The sequence below is a fragment of the Paroedura picta genome, chromosome 8 (genome assembly GCF_049243985.1).
Source record: "Paroedura picta isolate Pp20150507F chromosome 8, Ppicta_v3.0, whole genome shotgun sequence".
NCBI lineage: Eukaryota > Metazoa > Chordata > Lepidosauria > Squamata > Gekkonidae > Paroedura > Paroedura picta.
The window spans coordinates 40,864,586-40,891,328 of NC_135376.1; the positions used below are offsets into that span (position 1 = coordinate 40,864,586).

Sequence of the window (26,743 nt, forward strand, 5' to 3'; positions counted from 1 at the left end):
TCACTGACCCAAGGCTGCAAGTTTGTCTTGCATATGATAAAACATTTCTGTGTATAGTTTCCCATCCCCTTTGTCTTCTGTTGGCCTGTCTTACCCTCCATCAACCCACCTAAATCAGGTACCTTCTGACAAAAGCCTTGAAAGACTTGCCTGTGACACTATAAATGCCACCATTTCAGTTTCTCTGCATGGATCAACCCTGGACCCATAATTAAAAAGCTGCCTTTTCATCACTTGACAAATTCCTCTGACCAATGCTCCAAGTTTGGAATGTGTTGTTTTCCAATGTCACTCTTCAGCATGTTCTGTTAAATTCTGGATTTCAGTGCTTCTGATTACAGATCACTGGCTGAGATAATAGAAGGTGTGCTCATGTTGACTACCCTTTCTGACATTCGTGCATGCAGCATAATTCCAAGCTTCCATGGGGTGGGGGCAAGGTGTCCGTTTCATTGGTACTTAAACTTTTGTTTTTCTTTGCCATACTTGCCAGCTGTGTTCTGAAGCCAACCGCTCAAAAATTGGCCAGTTGAACTGCTTGCTCTCTTCCATTGAAGACACGGTATAATGACCTTAATAGACTTATCTTGCTCTCTCTTTGTGTTCTAAAGGCTTTACTTGCAATTTTTTTTTGTTTTCTTTAAGGGTAATACTTAGTGAAGGAGATAGGTGGGGATGAAAAAAAACAACAATAGAAAAGTCACAGAAACACCTGCTGTGAAATTTACTAAAAAGTGTCAATTCTTCTTTCATGTGATTGTCAGGAACTAAGAACTCCTACAGTCTACTCCCACATCTAGATTCTTCCTTTCTAACAATTTGCAGACCAAATTCTTGAGCAACTCTCTTCAAAACTATTGAATAATTCATCAGCTTTTCCTTTCTTAGAGCCATTTTACGTACTAATAAGCATGTAGTGTAAATACAGGCAAACTCATGTGTATCCTGAAGGTCCCATATTCAGCCAGTGCTTCAACATCTGCACTGGTTGCCAATTTGTTTTCGGATCAAGTTCAAGGTTTTGGTTTTAACCTTTAAGGCTACACGTGGCCTGGGTCCTGCCTACTTTCGGGACTGCTTGGTTGCTGATGCCCCCCGCAGGGCTCTTCGCTCTGCGGGTGCAAACCTACTGGTGGTCCTGGGCCCTTGGGTTGTTCGCCTGGCCTCAACCCAGGCCAGGGCTTTTTCAGCCCTGGCCCCAACCTGGTGGAATGAGCTCCCGGAAGGGCTAAGGGCCCTGCCGGAGTTAACAGCTTTCCACAGGGCCTGTAAGATGGAGTTCTTCTGCCAGGCATATGGTTGAGGCCAGGGCGGGTGATCCCAACATTAGATCCCGGCTCCCTGGGTTCATCTGAATGATCTGATTGTCTCACTCCCATATTACAGTAACAGCAACCTGACACCCCTCGGCTAATGTGGGGCCATATGGGGGGGGTAGTGGGATTGGTTAATGTTTGCCTGTTGCCTAATAATGTTAATATTGTGGATTGATTGGTTTTAATGGTTTTAACTATGGGTTTTACTGCAATATTTTTACCTTGTAAACCATCGTGAGCCTAAGGGAACGGCGGTATAAAAGTTTAATAAATAAATAAATAAATAGACAAATAAATAAATAAAACCTTTGATAATTTTAGCAATATGTATCATGATGATTTTTTGTATCATGATAATTTTTATTATAGAATGCAACCATTGAGACTATGATTTAAAAGGGAAAACTGACATGAAAGGAAAGAAATATTGTAAATAATCTTTTCCCATCCAAAAATTGCCACTTTAGCTTTCCCCAAAAAACTGAATCACAATCTCTCATGACTGTAAAGGCCAGGTCTGAAGAAATTAAATGGGCAGAAAAGAAACTGGGCCAAATCCTGCCAAGACTTGGCCACACTGTTGCTTTGCACTTTTTAAAGGTTTACATAATTTACAAAAGAAATAAAAATCAGTCACAGGACCATTTTGATTATTTCTGATTACTGCATGATTCTTCAGCCTTTATATTGGTTTCAATAACAATTTATTGGAATGCGAAAACATATTTATTAATCAGCCTCAAGATTTCCTTTTTCTTTTGCTTGGCTTATATTGCATACATTCCTGCTGTTCCTGTCTGGGAATACTGGATCATAGCAGCACAAGAAGAGAGAGATGATGTGATTGCTTCCCTAACCATCTCCCTGCCATGAATCTGTGCAGTGGAGCCATGTGAACAGCTCAGATATTAGACTGCAGACAAAATGTCTTGAAGACAGTGTGACAGAGGAATTGTTACCCATGATGTGTATATTTGTCCTTCTTTAGTCTCTTCTTTTTTGCGAGGTTTTATATTGGTTCAAAAATCAGTTTGACCAGAAAAGAAGTGTATGGGCCATTCCACGCAACTTAAATGTAGCCAAAGTCTTACCTTTTGTAAATGCTATTAATTCAACGTTCTGCATGACGTTAGAATTACCAAACAGTAATTTGAGTACTTGCATTTTTACAGGTGAAGACATTATTAATTGAAGGGCCTGAGGCAACCCATCGACGTTCACTAATCCCTCCTGTAACCTTTGAGGTAAATTTGGCTTTTTCAGTACTTCAGTTTTAAAATAAATAGCAGTAAGTATCTGTATTTTTTTTAGAGCCTCTTGTGGCACAGAGTGGTAATGCAGCAGACATGCAGTCTGAAGCTCTGCCAATGAGGCTGGGAGTTCAATCCCAGCAGCCGGCTCAAGGTTGACTCAGCCTTCCATCCTTCCGAGGTCGGTAAAATGAGTACCCAGCTTGCTGGGGGGTAAACGGTAATAGCTGGGGAAGGCACTGGCAAACCACCCCATATTGAATCTACCATGAAAATACTAAAGGGCGTCACCCCAAGGGTCAGACATGACCCGGTGCTTGCACAGGGGATACCTTTACCTTTATCTGTATTTTTAGCAGTAGTTTAATTTGTATTCAAAGTGCTTAAAATGTATTTGGGATGCTCTCCTTCAAGAAAAAGGAATACTAAATCTGGGGTTGGATCTGATGTTCTGTCAACGTACAACCTTCCCAGTCCCTAGCAGCCTCTTGTGCCTTCCAGGGCAACATTCAGCCAGTGCTGAATGTCAGGGATTGTGCAGAAGAAAGGGGCTGGGTGCAGTGAGGAGAGCAGCTTGGGAGAGATCTCCTTCTCTCCCTCTGTTGTGAGCAAACCCATAATTGGCTCGCAGTTAACATGATAAAAGCATCCATACAATTAAAATTCCCATAAAATGATTTAAGAATGTACACATATGACAATGAAGATGGCAGCGACCTAGTATAACTATCCTACCCTATTCCAGGCATTGATCAATACAGAAGAAGAAGAAGAGTTGGTTCTTATATGCTGCTTTTCTCTTCCCGAAGGAGGCTCAGAGCGGCTTACAGTCGCCTTCCCATTCCTCTCCCCACAACAGACACCCTGTGTGGTGGGTGAGGCTAAGGCCATTTATGCACTGGGAACTTCACTGCCCCAGCTCCTGTGCAGGAGTACAAATCGGGGGCAGATGAGGTGCACTGAGCCAAATGCTCCCCCGTGTAGGTACAGGAAGAGGTGGGGCAACCTGCCATAACTAAAACTCCAGCCTGCAGCCTGGCATGAAACCTCGAGTGCATAAACAGTCTAAGAGAGCTTGGTCAGAATAGTTTTATCAGTGCCGTGGCGAGCCCAGGGTCACCCAGCTGGCTGCATGTGGGGGAGTGCAGAATCGAATCTGGCATGCCAGATTAGAAGTCTTCACTCCTAACCACTATACCAAACTGGCTAGATGAAATAACAGCTGAAGCAAAAACATAAGCTGGAATAAAACTGGCAGCAGCAAGCATGACCTCTGCTCTGCCTGAGGCATCAGCTGAGCCCTCTCTCCCACCCACTCAAGACTGGAGGAGGGAAAGAGAGCTGGCCTGCTTGCTAACCTTGCAGCAGCAAGCGTGGCCTCAGATGAGCCCTCCCTTCTGCCTGCCCAAAACCAGGAGGGAAGAGAGCTAGCCTGTTCCAGAGCCCTGTGGTGGTGAGTGCAACCTCCACTCTGCCCCAGACCTCAGTTGAGCCCTCCCTCCTGTCTGCCCAAGATGGTTGGTCCCATTCTGAGGCACCTCAGGAGCTCACCCTGCTCGCCAACAGGGCTGCCCCATGGTCACCACTAGCACCTGTTGCATTCCTTCATGCAACGGGCATCGCCTCTAGTGTTTTAAATATTTCCCCTAGTATGAGAAATATCACTTATAAATAATGTGTCTCTATTTTAACAGGTAAAAGCAGACTATCTTGGGATTTCTTCTAAGATACATCTTAAAGTTGATGTTGAGATGGGAAAACTCATTATCAAGAAAGCTAAGGATGGACCTGAAGACAAGTTCTATACCCACAAGAAAAGTAAGATGCTGGACTCATCAGTAAGCGCTGACCTCACTAACATCCATTGGGGAGGGGCTGTGGCTTTGTGGTTTGCATGCAGAAGTCCCAGGTTCAAGCATCCCCAGGTAAAGGATCTCAGGTGGCAAGTCAAAGCAGGAAATGCTGAGCTAGATGGTCCAAAGATCTGATGATCAATACTAGGCCTATTATACACGGGTGTTTGCCCCCCTCACTTTTACCATGCATGCCCATCGAGTTTTCTTTGTGATTCGGCATTGGTTTTCTGGTCTCAGTTTCCCCAGGTTCTCTGAGAGTGTTTTTATGTCAATGTTTCCTTTGTTTTGCTTCTAAGTTAAAGCATACAGATTCCCTCATGTCCCCCTGCCACCCCTCAAGGTCCACATCAAAGTCACTCCTCCCACTCCTCCCCCTACCCTCTTCACTGGTTCTACCCCAATTTACAAAAGTGAGTTTTTAAAATTGTAGCTTCTTAATAAATACATCAGAAGAAATAAATACACCAGAGGAAGAAGAATGGTGCATAAGGTGGGTTCAGAGATCTGCAGTATTATATGTGTGCGTAATGGGTCTGTGAGCAATGTTTCAGATGTGTCATTTTGCTTATACAGTTATAAAGGATGGAAATGCATACAGTATCATTACTCTTGTGCTTATTTTGCTATAGGCACACATATTAGTTCATCCACTGCCAAATGCTGCTTTTCAGTATCCAGGCATGTCTATTTGATCACACATGAGTTGTATTTGCATGTTATAGCCTACATAGGCATAGACCTCTGGGGGAAAAAAACATGAGAAACAGCCCCAGAATCATTTTCCAAGCCTGGTCTTCTTACTCAGTTATAGATCTTTCCTTTGACTAAGTGTCTGCAAGGAGAGAAGCAAATCTTGATATAAGGTAACTGCACCAGATGAGCACAAAAATGGACTAATTATACCAAGTGCACTACACGAGAGTTAGTTTGGAGACAAAATACATTTTTCTACTCTGGTGGCTAATTTCTTGTGGTGAGAGGGGAGAAGAAGGCATTCTGAGTATCCGGCTGCATCCACACTGTGGCAGTTTTCTGTTGTGGATTCACTTCTGTTGCAAATGCAAAGACAGCAGGATGGCCTTTGCAACTGTGGGTGTTTCTGCACAAGGGTGTTTCTTCCTAGACACCCCACACATGTCAGTGCTATCCCAAGGCTGTCCAGTTGTCCAGGGTCTTGATTTGGCCATTTTTAAATTGCGATTTTAGGAATCCAGAAAACTGGATTTACCACCCTAAACTGCGTGAACCACCGGTAAGCCACCAGTGTGCAACCAGGGAAAAGACCGTATGTAGTGGGAAATCCGTGATAGTCTCAGCAGCTTTGTCCCGCCCTTGCTTCCACCCTCCCTCCTCCATTTCCTGCTTTGAGTAATTTTTTTTTAAAATGGCACATTCATATTGCAATGCCACCACAAAGTACATTATCCAAGATGAAATAAAATCTTTTTTAAAGTGTCCACAGCCTTCTTGGGATCAGGCAGGCAAAACACAGCCCTGTTTCTGTTTTCTGGTGGTGGGAAATGAGGGGAGGGGGAATGATCAAAGAGCTTTCTCCCATTCAGCCATGTGTGTACCATTAGCACAAAATGTATATTGGGGCTTCAGTTACCTGTCCAGGTGGCTCACAACTCAGGCAGGCAAAAACATTCCCTTTTGCATCTTCTGAAGTAGGAAATGAGCTGGGAAAGAATGAAGGGGCAGGTGATCTGGTTGCCTTCTGCCGATCATACAGGGGCCTGAGCAGCTTTTTTAAAAGCCAACCATTAGCACAAAATGTCTCCTTGGGCTCCAGGGACAATGTGCAGCATCTCAGAAATCCACCCAGACAGAAATAAAGTGCAAAAAATACAAATCCCCCAAAGGGGGAGAATGCTGTATCGTTCTGGCATTTCTTCATAGCAACGTGGCAGTGTTGATTTTTATTTTAAAAATGCATCTGTGTTGTGGCATTACCACATAGGAACATGGAAATGCCCTTAAAAAAATTAATTTGAGGGCTGGGGGGGGGGGCCCACGAGAGAACTGCTGTGTTGTGTTTGGTGGCTTGTTGTGATTGGCAAGCCATGGAGCAGAGGGAGAAATTTGTGTTGCTTTCCCTTGCAGCCTCGTTGGGAGGCAAAAAGCCTCTATGGGGCAGAGGGGAAATGTGGGAGGGGGCTCCCTGTGAGGAGGGCTGCAAGCATAAGATTTTCTATCCCGCGCTTGCCAACAGGAAGCCACTTGCGTCTTACCCCTCTATGCGGAAATGTTCTGTAAGGCACCAGAGGGCTTTTGCCAACATTTGTGTTTCTTTTTAAACCCTCTGGAACAAGAGGAAATGGCAGCTGCATTAAAGTAATAAAATTCTGGCAATATGCACAGGAGGTACGGAAATTTGCTCCTTCCCATTCATACAGTGTACAAATCTGCTTGGACGACAGGTCTTTCAGGAAAGAACACAGCAAAATACATTTGGGAAAGATTGGACTAAAACAGAGAAGCCTTGGAAACTGGATGAGGAAAGAATAGCCTCTGTGGATACTCCAAAGTTGGCTCTGGTCTGAGAGCCAAACTAGATCAAAACACCTGCATAGATGCAGTCTCAGTGTGTTTGGAGAGGATGTTCCAGTTGTACATCAAATTACAAGGCTGTCCCTATCTATTAGATTCAAATTACAATTTGGAACCAGGAAAACTAAATTGGAGCTGCTATGCAATAGTTTCAAGGTGATATGAACACATGATTTTCCATGATCCAAAAACTAATCTGAGATGTCACAGTATTTCCGTTTCTTAGTTTCATTTTGCTTTTCATGTGAGGATTGGCAGCCACTTACTTAAACATATGAAGTACACAAACAGACTTGTGAATGAGCAATACTTTATAGGAAACTGTAAGGAATGATTGTAATGATGATGTATATATTTGGGCCTATTTTAGGGTATAACCATATTTAAAACCTTGGTCCTTTTATCTGCACTTTTAAATAAAACAGAGAAGTAGGAACTACAAATAAGGAACTGGGAGCCAGTTTATTCTTCTGTGGTTCAGAACAATGTAGTCCCTCTCCACCTTGCAAACCGCTACAACATCACTGATTAGAAATAACTTTAGAGGACCAACCAGTTCCTCTAATTTGTAATTGCACTAAGACTGTTTCTGCACTAGGGGTAGCATTTGGGTTTGCATTTTTAAAGGGTCATGTTTTCCGTCCATTTCAGCACTGAAATTTGCCTTTTCTGACACAGACCCCCTCCCTTGCTCTACAGCAAAGGAATCCCCAGAAATCTGGTTTTCATTTTTTGAAGCACCGTCTAATGGGGTCTAAATCGGAGCTGCCTAATGTGGAGATGCGCGCAGTTGGTTTTTTCCCTGTGCCTGCTTTTCTCATGGTCATCCTCCCTCCCTTCCCCTTCCAAAGGAAAGGTGCCCTAGCACTTCCCTCTTCTATCTGCTGTATGTGCCCAAGATCACCTTCCCCCTTCACTTGCAGGCTTAAAAAAAGCCCCAAGATTATTGTATTATAATGCTACTGTAGTGTAACGTGAAGACTGCTTTTTTTAAAAAAAATTAGGGACAGTGAAAGCTGCAGGAACCGTCTGGGTGACAGCTGCTGCTGGGGAAAACGACAGCATGCTCCTGAGAAACCAAGAGAAAAGGAAAGGGGAAACAGGGGATTTTATTCCACAGACAATCTCTGCCCCTCTCACTCTGTCTCACATAGGCCGATTATGCACGGCTGCCGAAACGGCGATTTCGGGTCACATGGAAAACGCGGAGGGGGAAGACACCGGTTATGCACGATACGGGGCGCGACGGCGGCAAAACCCAGAGTAACCGATTATGCACGCGGCGATCCCGGCGCCGCTTCTGGTTGTGCCCCGGTCACCCGGAAGCTGCGCTTTCTTCCGCGTTTCGCTAACGCGGCTTTTTCGGCAGCATGCACCGAAGCTGCGGCCGATTGCAGTCAGCTCCATGCGTTATCAGTGATTTTAGTCACCGCCATTCCACCCCGAATGTGCATTATTCCCCCCGTACATAATGGGTCATACACACATGCACCAACACAACAACACAAGCATGCTGGTACCCTACCAGCCTGACTCCCTAACCCTGTTGTCAGTGCTTGTTTGTGGTGTTACAAGGTTTGCTACCTAATAGCCTTTCTTCAGCAGTTCAAACTATTTCATTTTTCTTTCTCTATCTGAAATCTCCACTTTACTTCTTTGGCAGAGCATATGTTTCCATTCCCTTCTTTATCACTTCACTCTCTCTTATCTTTTCCATTTTTTACTTTCACCTGTGTTCTTTGCACTCCATTTCCAATATAATTATGACAGATACCAGTCTAGCATAGCTTCAATCTTCTCTAAATTAAGGCAGTTTTTGTGCTTGGAGAGGCTGTGTGATATCATTCCCTCTGCTGCAACTCTTAAAGCTTATGCTGTCCCTAGTGACTGCGGCAATCAAAGTCTTAAGTCAGACGGTACATGGAACTAACAAAGGAAAATAATTTCTCATGCGTTAAGGATTTGTACAACATAGGTACACGATTTTCTGTATTTTCACACATGTGATGAAATTATTCTGCTTTACCAACTGATAACATTTCCATGTGCCTGAATACCCAGCATAGTGGGTTCTACCTAGGATTGTCAGGTCTCTCGTGGCAACTGGCAGGGGATGGGGAGGACTTAGCAGAAACAGCAGGGAGGCCCAGCCAACATACCAAGTCATGTCTACATGACTGCCATGTGACCCAGAAGTGACATCATATCTGGGACATTGAGGCAACTCTATGGTAAATCTGGATTCTACAATAGAGTTTTGGCCCAAATGCCAGAGTGTCACCATGACATCCCAGTTGCAATGAAATCCCTTCTGGATCATGTGAGTAGTAACATAGACATATTGCTGCATGTCAGATGGCTCTCTCTCTTTTTCAGAGTACACTCCCCCACCCACCCTGTCAGCCAGCAGATCAGTGACAGGGAAGTAGGGCTTGGCAGTGCGAAACTCTCGCCTCTACCAAGGGGACTAGAAAGCTTAGCCCTACCAGAAGCCCTGGGCTCTGGCAACTGCCCCACATCAGGGGACACTTACCCCAGTCCCAAAGTTATTTCCTGAACTGCAGAATATCAAGTCTTCCTTTAAGGAAATAATTTGGGTCTACCAATCATTTTATTTCCCCTCTTCTCATGGTAGACTTCCATCCCCCCCCCATATTTTTCCTAGGGGTTCCTTGTCTTCTGGGGGAACTTTAGACTACCGCAGGAGTGGGGTGGCTGAGAAGAAACTGAAAGAAACCACTCCATCAGAAGAAATTTTCCACAGGATTCAAGTTTTTGTCTTTCCTGTTTTTTTTCTCCATGATTTTCAGATATCACCGTACAGAATACTATTTATATACATTGAAAGTTTTAAACTTTTGCAATTTTTGTGAAACTTTGAAAATAAATTTTTAAAGTTTTTAAGAAACCAAAAAACCTCCCCTTTCAAAATGAACCATTAGGATAGGTTTTTTCTAATTGTTCTCACTTAATTGAGGTGACACACAGGTGTGCACAGGACTTGCACGGCAGCATTTTTTAAAAGCAAAATGCACTTGAGCAAAGAGAACATACACGGATGATTTAAATTATATTGAACTGGGCCCTGTTTTAAACTGTCATCCATCCATTTCTGTAAGCAAAGAACAAAGAAGCAGGGACAAAGTGCTGTAGCAGTGCATGGAGGGGCAGTTCAAGTTAATGTCTCCACACCATAGCAACAGAATGAGAATGATTAGGGGTGGAGCAACAGCAACCACAGACACTTAGCAAGTTGCACTCATTTGTATATGTTATAGTACTTCAGCATACATTTAAGAAAAGAGCAAACTTCCTCATCCATCTGTATTCACCCAAGCTTAGCTGCCAATGGATTCTTTTCACTTAGGTTACTGGCAATAGAAACCAACTGCGAAATTTCCCCTCACTCTGTTCAAACAATGCTACTAATGCATATGGGGAAAAAATTATTTTCAGCACCAGTTTATCTTTCATCTTCTTCCCAGGAACAGGAGGTTAAATTGTGGTCACCTTGGGAAAAACAGAGAGCAGAATTATTTTGGGAAATCCATGGGGACTAGATGAACCCCAAGCATAGTGGCAAGAGATTTTCTTATTTGATCTTGCTTACATTAACCCTGCTTTCAAGCTATATATATCACTCAGGGTGGAAACTCCCTTCCTGAATATACCTGCATTTTTTTTTTCTGATGAATTTGTGCCTTCATTTTGCAACACCTCTCTTCAAGACTGTTTCATAAATAGGTCATGTAACATGGGGAGAAGGCAAAACTGCAAAAAACAAACAAAGAAAATCCCTCTTACAAAACTATCATTTCCTGTTTAGTAGCCTGGCTATCCCTGAAGCCTTTTTGATCTAAACAACTAATTCTTGTCTGGAAAAAAGGAATATTAAATAGGCTTTCTCTTACTGAAACTGCAAAATGCACACCCCACAAAAGCCCATTTGTCAACAGTTTTTGCATAAGATATGCTGAGGGAGTGAAAAGAGAGCTGAAATCCACATAAGGACTAGCCACAGTTTCACTTTCTTCTTATAAGGAAGAGCTAATTTAAGTGAAATGAGAACATCTTTGTCTCTTGACTCAGAACAAGTTGTGAAGAATAAAAATGGAAGCATTTCTGAAAGTCTTCTCCTACAGGGAGAGCGTTTGGAAGAGACTCCTCCAAAGTGATCCAGTTGTTTTTTTTTGTTTCTTAATAATCACATCCTCTGGATAGGCATTCCATTTACAGGGTTATGTGTTGAGTTGGATTATAAATGCACTAGTATGATTATGCCCTGGCCTGGATAGCCCAGGCTAGACTGATTGTGTCATATCTCAAAAGCTAAGCAGAGTTAGCCTTGGACAGTACGTGGATGGAAAATCACCAAGAAATACTAGGGTCACTTCTCCAAAGCAGACGATGGCAAACCACCTATGAACATCTTTTGCTTAGAAAACTCTATAGGGTTACCATAAACTAGCTGTGACTTGGCAGCAAAAAAAGCTTACAAATCCTTATTAGAGAAGCATCACCTTGTTGCACCAGATTACATTAAACTACAATCACAAGGGCAAAAAGCAGAGGCCTCATATAGGTAACCATGATGCTTTATCCTAATGAAGAGCCAACTGATCTGCTCAATAAATCATAATTCAGTCTCATCATTTTAAGCAAGTGATTATAGAAATTCATAAAGTTGCCATATAGTAATGTTGCAGCAACAGCAGAAACTACAACTTGCAAAATTCCCGTTATGCAATTTTATAAGGGTTTAATGACAGCAAAACTGACAACTTGTCCTTTCCTCAAAATCAGGTTTATAAATATTGACAGCTTTGTTATTGAATGAGTTCATGGATAGGACAGGCAATAAATCTGAATGAAAGAATGAACTCTAGCAGATTTTCTTCACAACATAATAAAGATACCTGTTCAAATAACTGAATGATTTGTAGTTCATTTAATATTTTCTCCCTATAGTGAAGGAAACCATATGTAAACCCAAGTACCTGTCTCCTCCACTCCACCAACAAGGACATGTCATCTGAAGGTTACATAATATTTTTGAATGAAGAGTGATATGAAGGAGATCAAGGTGGATAAACAAACAGGTTTAAAACTTAGGGCTACACTAGCAATGACAAAAATAAGACATATTTTATTCTATTAAACTAATAACATTTGACTCCACCTTCTCAGATTAAAATATTGGGAAAAATAGATGCTCAAAATGTCCTCCATGCTTGTAACATATGAACTGGGTACAGAAATCTATGTCTTTCAGCACATAGTTCCTAAGAAATTAGCAGTTATTAAGTAAAATATTTGCTAGTAATGTGGTTATCTAAAGGCTACATTACTAGATGCTTGCCTGTGTTGTTTTGTTTCTAACTGCTAGGAGAGATATGGTAGAATATGAATTGGTTCCTGAGCTGAAATGCAGAAGTTCATTAATCTCCCTTCCCCTGATTTTAAAGCAGGGGTTTCTTGATAGACCTGGAAGTGTTTCCTGAATGGGTGGGAATTAATTAATATTTTATATATTTTTAAAATTTGTTAAACATTTATTGGGTGATATGACCATAAATGGTCTTGTTGACTCACCCCCCCCAATGACCAATGATGGGCATGGATGGAGTGGGGAGGGGAGAGCCCTGGGTGGGCATAAACACAGCTATGGTTCCCAACTATATTCTGCACCATCGCACCACTTCTGGAGTTTCTTGAAGCCTGAAGAGTGGTAAAAAAGTTGAGAAAAGCTGTTTTAGAGATACACTCATTAGTATTGTACCTCATAACCAAGTTGACGTTTATAAATTAGGAAACCTTTCACACTCTCATATCACAATGAGGAAAAGGCAATGTGACACATAGACATTTTGAGCAGTAGAAATCAAGATTTCTTCCATGCTTCTCCCAAGTTTAATGAGTAGAAACTGTTCTAGCAAGAAAAAGGTTTGAGCCAAAACAGCCTTATACCTCAAGGCTCAGTCTTGAGTCGCTGTCAAGTTTGTTTGTTACTCCCATTTCATTTATCATGTACCAGGAGGCTTATATATATATGAGAACAGAGTTCATGAGTCTCACAGATATTTGTAAACACTGGCCCTTATGAATTCAAAATTTGGCCACCAAAAGTGGTGTCCTCTCACCTCTGCTTAGTTCTGCAGCTCATCAAATCTCAGAAGTTCCCTAACAAGCTGGTGATTGTCCTGGAGACAGAAAAAGAGAAAACACAAAGGAAAGAATATGTGTTTGCTGACTCCAAGGTAAATTCCCCACAATATAAACCACAATAATTCCAAGTCTGAGGTTCTTGATGACTATCTCATTGTCTTACAGGATAAACAGAGGTCCAGTTCCCCAAATCTCTGATTTGGTTACTCTTCCAAGTGTTATTAGAGTTTGGAGGACAAGTGACAATATATTCAAAGGTGTTAGTTCCTGAAGATAAATGTGGGCATCCTTGTGAGGCCATTTTAAATGTGATGCTAGCAAGAAAAGAGATTACCTGTGCAACTTTTCCCTGCATCTCATTTAAGCAAAGCTGGATGTGTACTGTTAACAAGCTAGTGATGGGTGATATACTGGCAAGCTAATGTTTCATGGGCAGCCTTTTGCACGATTGCTGTTTACCCATGCAGTGGGCTCAGCTTAACAAGATACTTGACAAGGGGCAAAGTCTCAGAGACAAACTCTTCCCTTCTGTCCTGCAAGTGTCCCATTTAAATAAGACCTATCTCTGTGCTTTTGAATGAACAGGAGATTTTTAAAAAAAGATTTTCAGCTGCTGTATGGAAGTAAAAATATATTCAGGGAACATCTTGTAAGCTCAAAAGAGCCTTGACAAAGACCACCGCTATAGCACAATTACAGTACCTGTTCTGTTAACCCTCAATGACAGGGACAAGGAAAGTGGCAGGTTAGGTCATTCATTGCAATGGATTAAAGAAGGTAAAGGGAAGCTTCAGCTCCGGAGACATTTAGCAAAAAGTTTTTCAGCAATCTTCATTCTTGGCATCATTAAAGAAACTATCTGTAGAGGAAAGACTACGGCTGATCCATACCTAAACATTCCCATATTTAGCCTACTCCCTAGGTTCAGAGTAAACAGAAAATTCAAATGTCAAACAAATGGGGGGAAACAGCCAGAAATGCTTCTGAAATACATCTGAAAGCCTCCACCATGGTTTGACTGGCTTATATGGAGAAGTTTCTCACCAGCATTTCAAAGGCCTAGTTGCATAGCATTCCACTAGCCTTTACGTAACAAGCAGGGGAAAAGACATTTGCTTATTAGCACTTTCATTTCCTTCTCTTTGCTCCTTTCTTTTCAGAAGAGAGAAGGATTCTGCCAGCTTCTGCAACAAATGAAGAATAAGCATTCTGAACAACCAGAGCCTGACATGATCACCATCTTCATTGGGACTTGGAACATGGGTATAACTTTCTGTTGTGTGCCCAAGACTTGCTGTGCTGTTTTCTCCAACTTTGATGTAATGGACTGGATCCAGATTAAATTTCCTGCTCACACAAGGCCATGCAATCAGGGGAAATTGCCACAACCCTTTCATTAGTGGGAAGTTTAATCTGGATCCAACCCAATGAGTTTTTTACAGCAAAAGAAAATATGGGAGAGTAGGCACAATTTGGGATTAAACTTTCAAAGGTAATTTGGAAAGGCTCATTTGTACTGTTCCTCTCCAACGGTATTATTTCTATGCAGCTTCACATACAGTTAAAGATTTGTGTGATCTCAGGAGTGTATAATGCCTCAATCTTCATAAGGAAATTCATAAGGACATTTTATTTTATTTATTAATATTTATTATTAGAGTATTTCTTTGCTGCCTGTCTCTCCAAAGGGACCTGAAGTGGCTTGTGGAAATTTCCAGAACACAACACAACCTATTTACATGGTACAGTTCAAATAGATGTAAGAAAGAAAGAAAACAAACACATCAGGGGTGAGTCCTGATTTTCTGGGCTAGCTAACATTCACCCCTCCCAGGTACATAGCATAGAGAGCCAAGGGCAAATAGCCTGTTGGCTTACTCTCCAACAAATCATCAGATAGGCAGATTTATCTAGGATTTTGATTCCTTTCCTGGGAACCTTTTATGTTTTAAAAGCTATGTAATTGAAAATTCAACATGGACAGCTTCATGTCTCTCTGTTGCATAAAGGCCGTCCTAGTAGCATCTCGGCACAGGAGCTTCCTTAAAGAAAGGAGATATGTCAAGAAACCTATCCATTAAGTTCCTGTTTTTCAAGAAACTGCATGTGGACAGGTATCAGTAACTCTTGTCCAAAACAGATGTTATTTCTACACATCCAGGATTCTGTACACCCTAGTCCATTTGAAGCAGATATCTCCAAAGCTGATGTAAAATTTGATGAGTTTGTTTTGGTTTTGATTTCCCAATCCAGGTGATGCTCCTCCTCCAAAGAAGATCACCTCCTGGTTTCTCTCCAAGGGTCAGGGGAAAACTCGAGATGACACAGCTGACTATATTCCACATGACATCTATGTAATTGGCACACAGGAGGACTCCCTGGGGGACAGAGAATGGCAAGAGATCCTAAAACAATCCTTGCAGGAGATTACCAGCATCAGCTTTAAAGTGGTAAGGAAATTTTTCTGCTGATATTTAAAACTCAAAACAAAATACATATAGTAAACAGTTATTGAAAGAAGATATAGATGTTGTTTCTGAAAGATATAGTGCATATCAAATAAATTATGCACAGTTAGTATGGGCAACTTCTTTTACCAGTAGTAATTGACAAGGACAATGGTCGATATTGCTGATACCATCAATTTTTATAGTATTAAAATGTAATTTCCTTATCATGGAGACAGACAGTTCTTCACAGAGGTCACCTTGGTTCCACTTATAAGAGTACACAGTGCACAGAAGACCAAAAACACCCTGCATACATACACATACAATTTCCATTCAATAGTTCGTTTATGCTCAACATCTTAACACGAGAAACTGAAAATTCAAACATTGCAATACTGGGAGTGAGTGAACAACAACAGGATTATTACATTTTCAGTCAGAAAATTATGAAGTGTTTCACTAGTGGAATGACAAACACAGAAGAAACGCAGTTGTGCTGATAGTGAGATGAGATATAGCACGCGCAGTCAAGAGCTATAATATAAAGACTGACTGACCAATATCAATCAGACTTCATGGAACACTTACCTGTATAAGCATCATTCAAGTTTATGCCCCAACTACAGATGCTGAGGAGGAAAAAAATGAAAGCTTTTGTGCAAGTGTCTATTGAAAACTTGATCGCACATCTAAAAAGATGTGATGATAAACATAGGTAACTGGAACACAGAAGTTGGAAACAAAGCAGAATCAAATATTGTTGGAAGAGCTGGGCTAGGAGAATGAAATGAAGCAGGAGATTCTGTGAAGACAACAAATAGTTCATTGACAAAGGTGTCAGACACGGATATATTTTGTCTTCCTATCTCTTCAATCTATATGCAGAGCATATAAAGCAAGCTGGTTTAGATTTAGTGGAGTAAAAATTGATGGAACAGACATTAACAATTTGATATGTGCAGATGACATCCCATTACTGGCAGAAAATAATGAAGCCTTGAAGTGACTATTACTAAAGGTTAAAACAGAAAGTGTCAGTGCAGGATTATAGCTGAACATGAAGAAGGCAAAAATAATGACTGCTGGGTAATTACACAACTTGAAGAATGAAGAAACTGAAATTGTCCAAGATATTCTATTCCTTAATTTCATCATAAACCAAAAGGAAAACTATAACCAAGAAAATGTAAGGAAATTGGGACTGGGGTGGGCAGCCATGAAGGAACTAGAAAAGTTTCTTAAGTCTGTGGTCAAGTTTATTCATGCCATGGTATTCTCTATTACTATGTATGGGTGTGAAAGCTAGATGATGCAGAAAGTTGGCAGGAAGAAAGTGCTTTTATTTGAAATGTCATGTTGGAGGAGAGTTTTATGGATGCTGTAGACCGTCGAAAAGACAAGTGGGTTCTAGACCAAATAAAGCTTGAATCTCCCTAGAAGCTAAAATGGCTCAGGTGCAGGAATTGTACTTTGAGCACATTATAAGAAGGCAAGAGTCACTGCAAAAGATCATAATGCTAATAATAATAAAATTGAAAGCTGTTAAAGAGGATGACTTAATGTGAGATGAGTTGATGCAATCAAACAATCCATGGCCCTCAGCTTTGAAGACCTATGCAAGGCTGTTAAAAGAATATTGGAGAATATTAATTTTGAATTAATATTAAATACATATTAATATTCATTTTGAAGAGTATTAATTCATAGGGTTGCCATAAGTTAGAAGCAACTTGGCAGCATCTAATACACATACAGAGTTTAGGTGTGCAATTAATGTGTTTAGACATTTGGGGATACATTCCCAAACTGAGAACATTTAAAACGAGAGGCATATTGTGGATTTAGTAGACAACTAGGACTCTTACTTGCTATAGTACATATATCATTATCTAAGCTCAGCCACATGGAAGTACATGACAGCTGATTTCCTGTTTCCTGATCAGATAGCAATCCATACCCTCTGGAACATCAGGATTGTCATCCTGGCCAAGCCAGAACATGAAAATCGCATAAGCCACCTCTGCATAGACAATGTGAAGACAGGAATTGCAAACAGATTAGGTAAGGTTTGGACCAAAAGTATCTGCCAGATGGTCCCATCACAATCTCCTGGGATAACACATACCAAGAAGCATTCTCATTGGCCACTTCACAACTATGGAACCCCCCCCCCCCTTGGAGATGTATGGGAATCTAAGCATCTTTTGATGCTCTGTTTGGGCATCTTCAGCAAACTCATTGAACAACAGTTCACTCCTATGTAGAATTACATCCTTCTACATTCAAGTAATAGGCTTTCATGGGCTGATTCACTTTTTTATGGAGAATGCACAGGGTAGGTCTGGAGTCCCTACTCAGTGTAACAGTCAAATGTGAGTTGCAGGTTCTTTTCCATTCCTGCACGATGTGTGGTGCCTGGCACACATGGGGAAGAGGCTTCAATGCCATAACCACACCCCCATTTTCCTGACCTAAAAAGTCATGAGGAGGGTCTTATTAAGTTCATCGGCACATGTGTATACTGGGTTTCTCCAGAGGGCCAAATGGCATTCCTTGAGGTCACAAATACATCACAGGAGGGTGTGTGTGTGTGGTGGCCTTATTCCACATGTACCATGGTCCCAGTCCAAATGAGGCACTGCCCACAGTGGACATGAGATGAACATGTAGCTGTTGTCTGCCTGTAACACAGGGCGGCTCAGGGTGTCAGAACTGACCTATCAGTGGAAACAGAAGTCATCTGTCTACTAATAAAGCCTCAACAGGAAGCAGAGATAACAAAGGGAAACTGAGCTTTCACTTCTCCTTTCTAAGTTTCTTGAAGAAAATCTTCCATAGTACTCTGCATTACTTATGCTAATTTCGCCTGTTCTGAATCTTTCTCCTCCGCATCCTCCACTCCACTTAAGAACGGTTTTGTTCCTTATTATCTTAGCCTGGGGGTGGATTGATTTCTTGATATCTTTGCTTTTGTTTTGTTCCCCCCCCCCCCAGGCAATAAAGGAGCTGTGGGAGTGTCATTCATGTTTAATGGAACCTCCTTTGGTTTTGTGAACAGCCACTTGACTTCAGGAAGTGAGAAGAAGCACAGGTAAGGATAACAGTTGCCTGTCTGAGGACCATGGAACAAAGCTGTCGTGTTGCTTTTTTATCAGTACATCTCTAAATCTGATGGCTGATCTTGACCCTTCTAGAGGGAAAGACATATGACACTGGGGAATGGGTGGGTAACTTAGACAGGAAGGTGTGCTCAGGGCATAGTCCTAATTCTTCTGTCTTGTTCAAAGAAGGTGGGTGCAAATATGTTCCAAGGAATTTTCTTTCTATCTTTCTCTTTCTGCCTTGGAGAAGGATGGGAGTGCAGCAAGAATGGGAGTGTTGTGTGCAGGTGATATTGGAAGCATGGTGGAACCCAGATAAGGGTTATTTAGGCATGAGAAAATAGAAGCTAGGCTGAATGGCATTCGTAGGAGTCCTTTGTGGAATATGAAGCACATAGAACATATTTATTTGTTTTCTTATTTGATTTATATACCGTGCTGTCAATTGTCTCACAGCAGTTCACAAAAAGACAATAAAAACACAATAAAACTCCCTAAAATACCTTAAAACATTATCAAGACGGCGATCAGAAAAAACAGTCCCCCCCCCTCCCATTCAGCACATGGGTCAAATAAACTCTCACTGGGAGTGAAGATCTATCACACATTAAGGGTTCCTCTGATGGTAACACCAAGACCCTGCCCTGGCCTCAACCATATGCCTGGTGGAAGAGCTCCATCTTGCAGAAAGCTGACAACTCTGATATTCAAAAACCTACTCACATCCCAGTGAACAGATTCTTTATCTTGTCCCAGCTGTATGGCTGCCATCTATTTTATGATGTAAGCAAAGGTATCAAAACTTGACCTTAAACTTGCCTTGTGTTGGTCAAGAGAAGTACACAAGAACTGGTACGCAGCATCGTTCCACAGGTATCTGCAATCTCTCTCTCTCTTTCTCTCTCTCTCTCTCACACACACACCTTATTTTGGCAGCTTGATGCACTGGCAGCTACCAATTTTAAAAACAAAATAGCTAAAAAGAATTGTTGCCCTTTCCAGAAGAAAAATAGCAGAGAGGCTTTATTTTTTTTCATATTGTTTGGTTGGCTATTTGTCCTTTAGGCTTCAGAAATGGAAATCACATACAGTTGTCAGTGTAAAACACAGGAAATAAGAATTGTGTAAAATTACAGTTCTTTCCCCCCTCTATCCCAATTTAGCTCCCTGCAGCAGCTAAGAATTCCCATGGCAACACATACAGCAGGGTCTTTCTTCTGTCCCCTATGCATGGTTGTTGCTTTCAGGATGCTCTCTACCAGGCACAATGTTGTTCTTTTATATTACATGTGTGCCCATTATCCTCACAGACATAATTTAATGCAGTATCTTGAAAAAAAATGAAAATTCCTGATTACTTCTCAATTTGTATATATATATACTCACATATATATGTGCAGTATATTTTTGGTTGCCACATTTGACACACTCAAGCAAAGATCGAAGATAGTCTTTCTGATCCAAGAATCTTGGATGGAGAGATGATATATTTTCAGATATTATGGTACAGTATTACAGACCTGCCATAGATGCAGGGGCAAACATTCATTTTGTGTGTGTGTGTGTGTGTGTGCATGCTGCTATGGGTTTAAGTCTATCTAGTTTTGCAAGTTTTGTACAAATATGAGCTGTGTAGTGGGGTTGGGGAAAACTACGGTTGCTTCCACACTAAAGTTTTTCTCTGCACTGACTTCCAAAGTGGAGTGCCAGGGGGAGGGGAACAGTATCAGCATAACATCATGCTGTAATAGTGCTCCATTCATCTTTCCCCATTCTCAGCATGCTCTTTCCCAAACCTGCTTTTTTGCAATCTTTTTGCAAAATGCATGTTGTCACACCGTGGACACAAAAGTCTTGCCTGCATTGGCAGCATTTATCCTTTGTCATTGCTTCATGCTGCCGTTGTCTCCAGTCTACTGTACCACTGGAGGGCTTTTAATGGCTATAGTACCATTTTTAAAGCACTCCAAAAAGACCTGTGACACAGAGAGAGAAAATAGTAATGTATGGAGCAAAAATTCCATACTGGAAGCTCTGATGCATCTGTATCCTGGCCATATGGATTCAGCCTAGTTCCTAGCTACACAGTTAGCACTCATGTACAGATATTGTGGGTACCAGTTATAGTGCTCTTGATGAATATCACATCAGTATATGTCAATAGCAGTTCTGATATTTATCTATCTATCATCTATCTATTTACAGTGAAGGTTAATTGTAGAAATACTCAGGTAGCCATTTAAAATATTTTAAAAATAGCACAAGGCTCCCTTCTCTCCCAGCCATTTCAAAAATGCTTTTTAATTTTTTTCTGTGTACATTGTTGTTAAGCAATGTGTACTTTCTTCTTCTTGCACATCAGTTATTTTCTTTTAATTTCCTAAAGAGTGAAACCGAATAGACCATAAGCTGCCTGCCATCTGGTCTAGTCACTATTTCATCAGGCTGTTGATTTGTATAGGGCAAAGTCAGGGAAGCAGTTGCCCTTCAGGATTAGGAGAAAGGAAAACAGACTGAGTAGGGCATTCCATTCTGTAGCCAATCTTTTACTCTTCTCCTTTACATACAGTTCCCAAGCTACCAATGCTAGAATAAGTAGTGCTAAGGGATAAGTCACTGCAGAAACCATTATAGATCAGACTATTACCTTTGAGAGGCCAGGGCTGCACCTACACTCAGAATAGGAGCAGAAAGATCCTTTCCTGATCATGAATCATGACCTGAATTATGAATCATCCCCTGGTTTTCTCCATTCCACCACACACACACATACACTGTCTCTAAGTACCTGTTTCTGCTGCTGCTATTTGGTGAGAGATTACATAAAACAATGATAAGAATTTGTTTCAGCGGTGGAAGGCTAGTCAGAATGAGATAAATAAAAGGGAGCACTGGCTGTGGCAAATACAGTACAAGTCAGTGATCAGACAGACAAATAGGAACTATGAGGAATAGACTGTGAAAAACATAAAGACCAACAACAAAAATTTCTTCAACTACATTAGTGGCAGAAAACCAGCCATGGAGGCGGTGGGGCCACTGGATGACCAAGGAGTTAAAAGGATTACTAAAGGATGATAGGGAAATGGCAGAGAGGCTGAATGTATGTTTTGACTCTGTCTTCACTGTGGAAGATGGGAGGTGCTTGCCCACTCCAGAACTGCCAATTTCAGGAGATACCTTTGTCAGATTGAGGTGATAAGAGAGGAGGTCCTTCGACTGACGGACAAATTAAAAACTGACAAATCACCAGGCCCAGATGGCAGACATCCAAGAGTTCTGAAAACTCAGATGTGAATTTGTGCTCTCCTAACAAAAATATGCAATCTAGCACTGAAATTTGCTCCATTCCTAAGGAAAGGAAGATAGCTAATGTAACCCCCTCATTAAAAATGGGTTTCAGAGGAGATCCAGGAAATTACAGGCTGGTGTGTCTAATGTCAATACCAGGTAAATTGGTGGAAGCTGTTATTAAAGATAGAATTGATAGGCAAATTGATGAACAAAGGCTATTGAGGAAGAATCAGCATGGATTCTGTAAGAGAATATGTCTTATAGTTCTTTGAAGAGGTCAACAAACATGTGGACAAGGGTGACTCAGTAAATGTGGTTTACCTAAACTTCCAGAAAGCTTTTGATAAAGTTCCTCATCAAAGGCTCCTAAGTAAAACCTCAGTCATGGCATAAGGAGACAAGTCTTCTTGTGGATTAAAAACTGGTTAATTAGCAAGAAATAGAGAGTCAGTATAAATGGGCAGTTCTGTGATGTGCTCCAGAGGGAACTGTTGAGGCTGGACAAGTGGGTGTCAATTTGGTAAATTAAATTCAAAGTGGGCAAGTGCTAAGTAATGCACATTGGAACCAAAAATCTCAACTATAAATATATGTTGATGAGGTCCAAACTGGTGGCAACTAACCAGGAGACAGACCTTGGAGTTGTGGTAGATAATTCATTGCAGAGGTCAACTCAATGTGTGACTTCAGTGGGGAAAAAAGGCAAATGCTGTGCTGGGGATTATTAGGAAGGGGATTGAAAACAAATCAGCCAGTATCATAATACCCCTGTATAAATCTATAGTGCGGCCTCATTTGAATATTGTGTACAATTCTGGTCCCTGCATTTCAAAAAAGATATTATAATACTGGAAACGGTGCAACGTTGAAGAAAAGGCAACTAAAATGATTGTGGCGGCAAAATATCTTACATAAGAAGAAAGGTTAAAGGTGTTAGGGCTCTTTAGCTCAGAGAAATTATACAACTGAGGGCTGACATGATAGAAGTTTACAGACTTATGCATGGTAAAGAAAGAAGCTTAAAACAGAAATATGGAGAGTTAGGGACACGTGGAATTAAGTGACACAAAACGTGGTGGTGGCTACAAGCATAGACAGTTTGAAGAGGGGATTGGATAAACATGGAGAAGTCCATCAGTGGTTATTAACCTCAAGGTATAGATGGAATGCTATGTCTTGGGCAGTGAAGTTTTGTATTTTTGGTTCCGGGGGGGGGGGCACAGTTGGGAGCGCTTCTGGAGTTCTGGCTCTGCTGGTGAACCTCCTGGTGGTTACCTGGGTTTTGGCCACTGTATGACATAGAGCAGTGGTCCCCAACTTTTTTATCACCGGGGACCACTCAACGCCAGGGACCACTCACCGGGGACCACTCAACGCCTTTTACTGAGGCCCGGTGGGGGAGGTAGTTTACTCCTCTACTCTCAACCACTGCCCTAGTGCTCTCTAATCGCTATGGTAATGTTTAAACATCCCTTCAAAATAAGATACAGACACGCCACAACAATGAAGTGTGCTGTAAAGGGCTGGGGGGGATGAAGTAAAAGGCCGGGGGGGGGGGAGAAGGCGTCCTTCGGGGCCCACCTCCAATTAGTCGAAGGACCACATGTGGTACGCGGCCCACAGGTTGGGGATCGCTAACATAGAGGGCTGGACTAGATGGGCAATTGGCCTGATCCAACGTGGCTTTATATTGAAGTAAAACAACATATTGAACATCTTTTTGTTTGTTTCTTATTAGGCGAAACCAGAACTACACAAGTATTCTGCGCTTTCTACAACTTGGTGATAAGAAGCTGAGTCCATTTAATATCACTCACCGTTTTACTCACCTCTTCTGGATGGGAGACCTCAACTACCGCTTAGAGTTGCCTCCAATGGTTAGAAGACCTCTTTGGCTTCCTAATAAGCAATAATAGTGTTTATACAGAGCATTACTTGTTTGTACAGAGTTCTTCACATGCATTGTCTTGGTAATCCTTACAACTTCAGTATGACAAATATAAGGGAGGAGGCTGAGAGACTAACATTTTGGGGAATTTATGGCTGAGGTAAGGTTTGAACCAAGATCATTCTGACTCACAGCTTTCTTTGCCAAACCCAAAAGTGTAGAAATGAGATAGGACCACCTAAAGTGACAAAACCAAGCTGTTGAGAGATCAAGGTTCAGCAACTTGGACTTGATTATCACAATTCTTTGTGGACAAAACAAAACATCCTTCCATAGCAACTGTGAATGCCTACTAAGAACAGACTGTAAATGCATTTGGAATTCTCTGAAGAATGCAGGTTACTATACTGTTTGTTATGTCAGCATAGAGTGTCTGAATAGTATCAGGGAGATCCAGGTTCAAATCCTGACTCTGCCATGAAACTCACTGGCCGATCTTAGGCCAGTTTCTCTCTCTCTCAGCCTAGCCAGGCTCACAGGGTTGCTGTTGGAGGAAGAATGGAGAAAAAGTTATTCGAGGGTTTAGATCCCTACTTGAGAGAAAAGTACAGTATTATTATATAGATAGCACACTGTTCTTTCCTAGCTGTGGCATAGCCATTCACAAAGCATAGTGGAGTTTTTGGTGTGGGCCCAGGTTGGGGGGGGGATGACAGAGGGAGGCAGCTGCCACCAGCATTTCTCCCACCAGTGCTCCTCCTACTATGAGCAGCGCCAGCTGCAGCCTTGCCCGGCCTTGGCAGGACTGCCCGGATTGGGGGGAGGGAGGAACAGAGCCTACCCCCACCAGCGTTCCCCCTGCCTCAAGCATTTCTGGCTATGGCCTTGCCAGATATTGGCAAAACTGCCCAGGTTGGGGAGGAGGGGGGAGGTAGAGAGGGAGGCCATCCCCACCAGCACTCCCCCTACCCTGAGCAGCCATGGCCACAGCCTCACCAGGCCTCAGCAGGGCTGCCTAGAATGGGAGGAGGGAGAGAGCCTGCCCCTGCCAATGCTCCCCCCACTCCAAGCAACCCCAGCCGTGGCCTTGCCAGGCCTCAGCAGGGCTGCCTGGGTGGTGGGAGGGAGCCTGTCCCTGCCTGCCTCCCCCCACTCCATGCAGCCCTGGCCATGGCTTCACCAGGCATCCACCAGTGTACCCCCTACGCCGATCAGCCATGGCCTCACAGGGCTGCCTGTGGGGGAGGGAGTCTGCCCCAAACAGCGCTCCCCCTGTTCTGACCAGCCCCAGCTGGGAGGGAGGGAGCCTCCACCAATGCACGGTCCCACCCCAAGCAGCCCTACCGCAGCCTCTGCGGCCTGCCCAGGTCCATGGGGGAAGGGTAGCGCCCATTGTATTTTTTGTACAATGCGCTTTTCTGCTAGTAATTAAAATAAGTAGTAAGAAGCATTTTCAGAATAGAAGGGCTTTTCTTTTGGAGACAAATTTGCCTTTTCTCTGCCTCTCTGGTGGAGACTTCTCAATGGCTGCTGCTGTTGAAATTGTAGCAAGATGGTGTACAGAAGCTTAAAGGAAAGTATTATTTCCAAAAGAGGGTGAGGATGATTAAGGATTTTCTGGAACTGTAAACTCAACAGGAAATGGATGGAGAGTGTGAGAACTGACACAGGATGCAAAATAGACCACGAAAGAACAATGGAGTTAGTGCAAATATCTTTGCATGTGTGTGTTATTTAGAAAGAAAGAAGGAGAGGAAATTTTTCGGGCCTTTTCGCACAGGGATCTTTGTTGCAAATTGTTTGCGGAATGAAAAATCGCCATTTAAAATAGTGGAATTCGTCGTTATGCATACCTGCCTTTGTAGTGGAATCAGTTGCGTTTTTTAGCGTTTCCCACAGGCTTCCGGTCTCGGCAGAAATCGCTAGAAAGGAAGCGCTATTGCCAAGCTCGTCCCGCCCCTGGCCGTCAAGCAGCCAATGGGCAGCCGTTAGCATGCTCCCAAACAGCCCCTTTCCCTTTAAGAAAGGTTTTTAAAAAAAAAAACGACCCATAGCAACGAATCTAGGTAGATTCGTTGCTACGGAGAGACCCATCCAGCTGCCTAATGTGAGCTGTCGTTTGATTGTATGATCGTTTGCACGCTGCCTCGAGTGATAACCCCCCCCCTCTCACGGGCCCGATTTTCGGCTGAATTTATTTGTAAAAAATAAAGGGACTTTATTTCAGCAAACGGGCTTTTCAGTGGTTTGTGCTTAGTGACTAAAGGTGAAGGACTGAAGCCAGGGAAGCCTCTAAACAGAAAGAGGCTCGCCGGTGCGTTTATCCACGCTCGCTCGGAGAAAAAAAATGGCGATCGCTTCGCCGGAAGTTTGGAGGAGAGAGCCAGGGGGAGGGACTTTGAAGAACCAGCAACAATGGTAACGCACAGGTCTTTAGCGCTACTGTTGCAGATTGGTTGCAGGAGTGTATCGCTATCCGGAGGGTGAATCCACTTTTCTGGATTCCCCTGAAAGCGCCACAACGAAGCGCTTTTTGCTGATTGGTTTCAGGATTGTTGCAGATTGTCTACGACGTCGTGGGTTATGGCAAATTAGTAGCGTTTCCAAATAGCAACCATTCTGCTACTTTGAAGCCGTGCGAAATGGCCCTTAATATGTTGACTTACTCCATGATAAACAATTGTTCCAACTGGGCTTAGATTGGCATGACTCTACATAAAATTGAACCACAAAATACCTAAATGTGGTTTTCACTTGATTATTTTTAGGTTCTGTATTTTGCTGTGATACTGCTAGTGCCATACCCCAGTGTTATAACAAAGTCTAATATGTTTGCAACAGAAGAAGTGAGAAGTGCTTGGAGCTAAGAACAG

The 26,743-nt window shown here is 42.3% G+C and overlaps 1 protein-coding gene across 5 annotated transcripts in view; it reads left to right on the plus strand.

The window, feature by feature from the left end:
• INPP5D (inositol polyphosphate-5-phosphatase D) overlaps positions 1-26,743 on the plus strand; it is a 90,866-nt gene that overhangs the window by 41,351 nt on the left and 22,772 nt on the right. For all 5 annotated transcript variants that reach the window (XM_077349290.1, XM_077349289.1, XM_077349288.1 and 2 more), the window contains 9 exons: positions 494-562; positions 2,489-2,560; positions 4,261-4,384; positions 13,123-13,229; positions 14,298-14,400; positions 15,391-15,587; positions 17,531-17,648; positions 18,582-18,678; positions 23,721-23,859. In XM_077349290.1, coding sequence (XP_077205405.1) covers positions 494-562; positions 2,489-2,560; positions 4,261-4,384; positions 13,123-13,229; positions 14,298-14,400; positions 15,391-15,587; positions 17,531-17,648; positions 18,582-18,678; positions 23,721-23,859 — 1,026 coding nt within the window. The remainder of the gene's footprint in view (positions 1-493; positions 563-2,488; positions 2,561-4,260; positions 4,385-13,122; positions 13,230-14,297; positions 14,401-15,390; positions 15,588-17,530; positions 17,649-18,581; positions 18,679-23,720; positions 23,860-26,743) is intronic.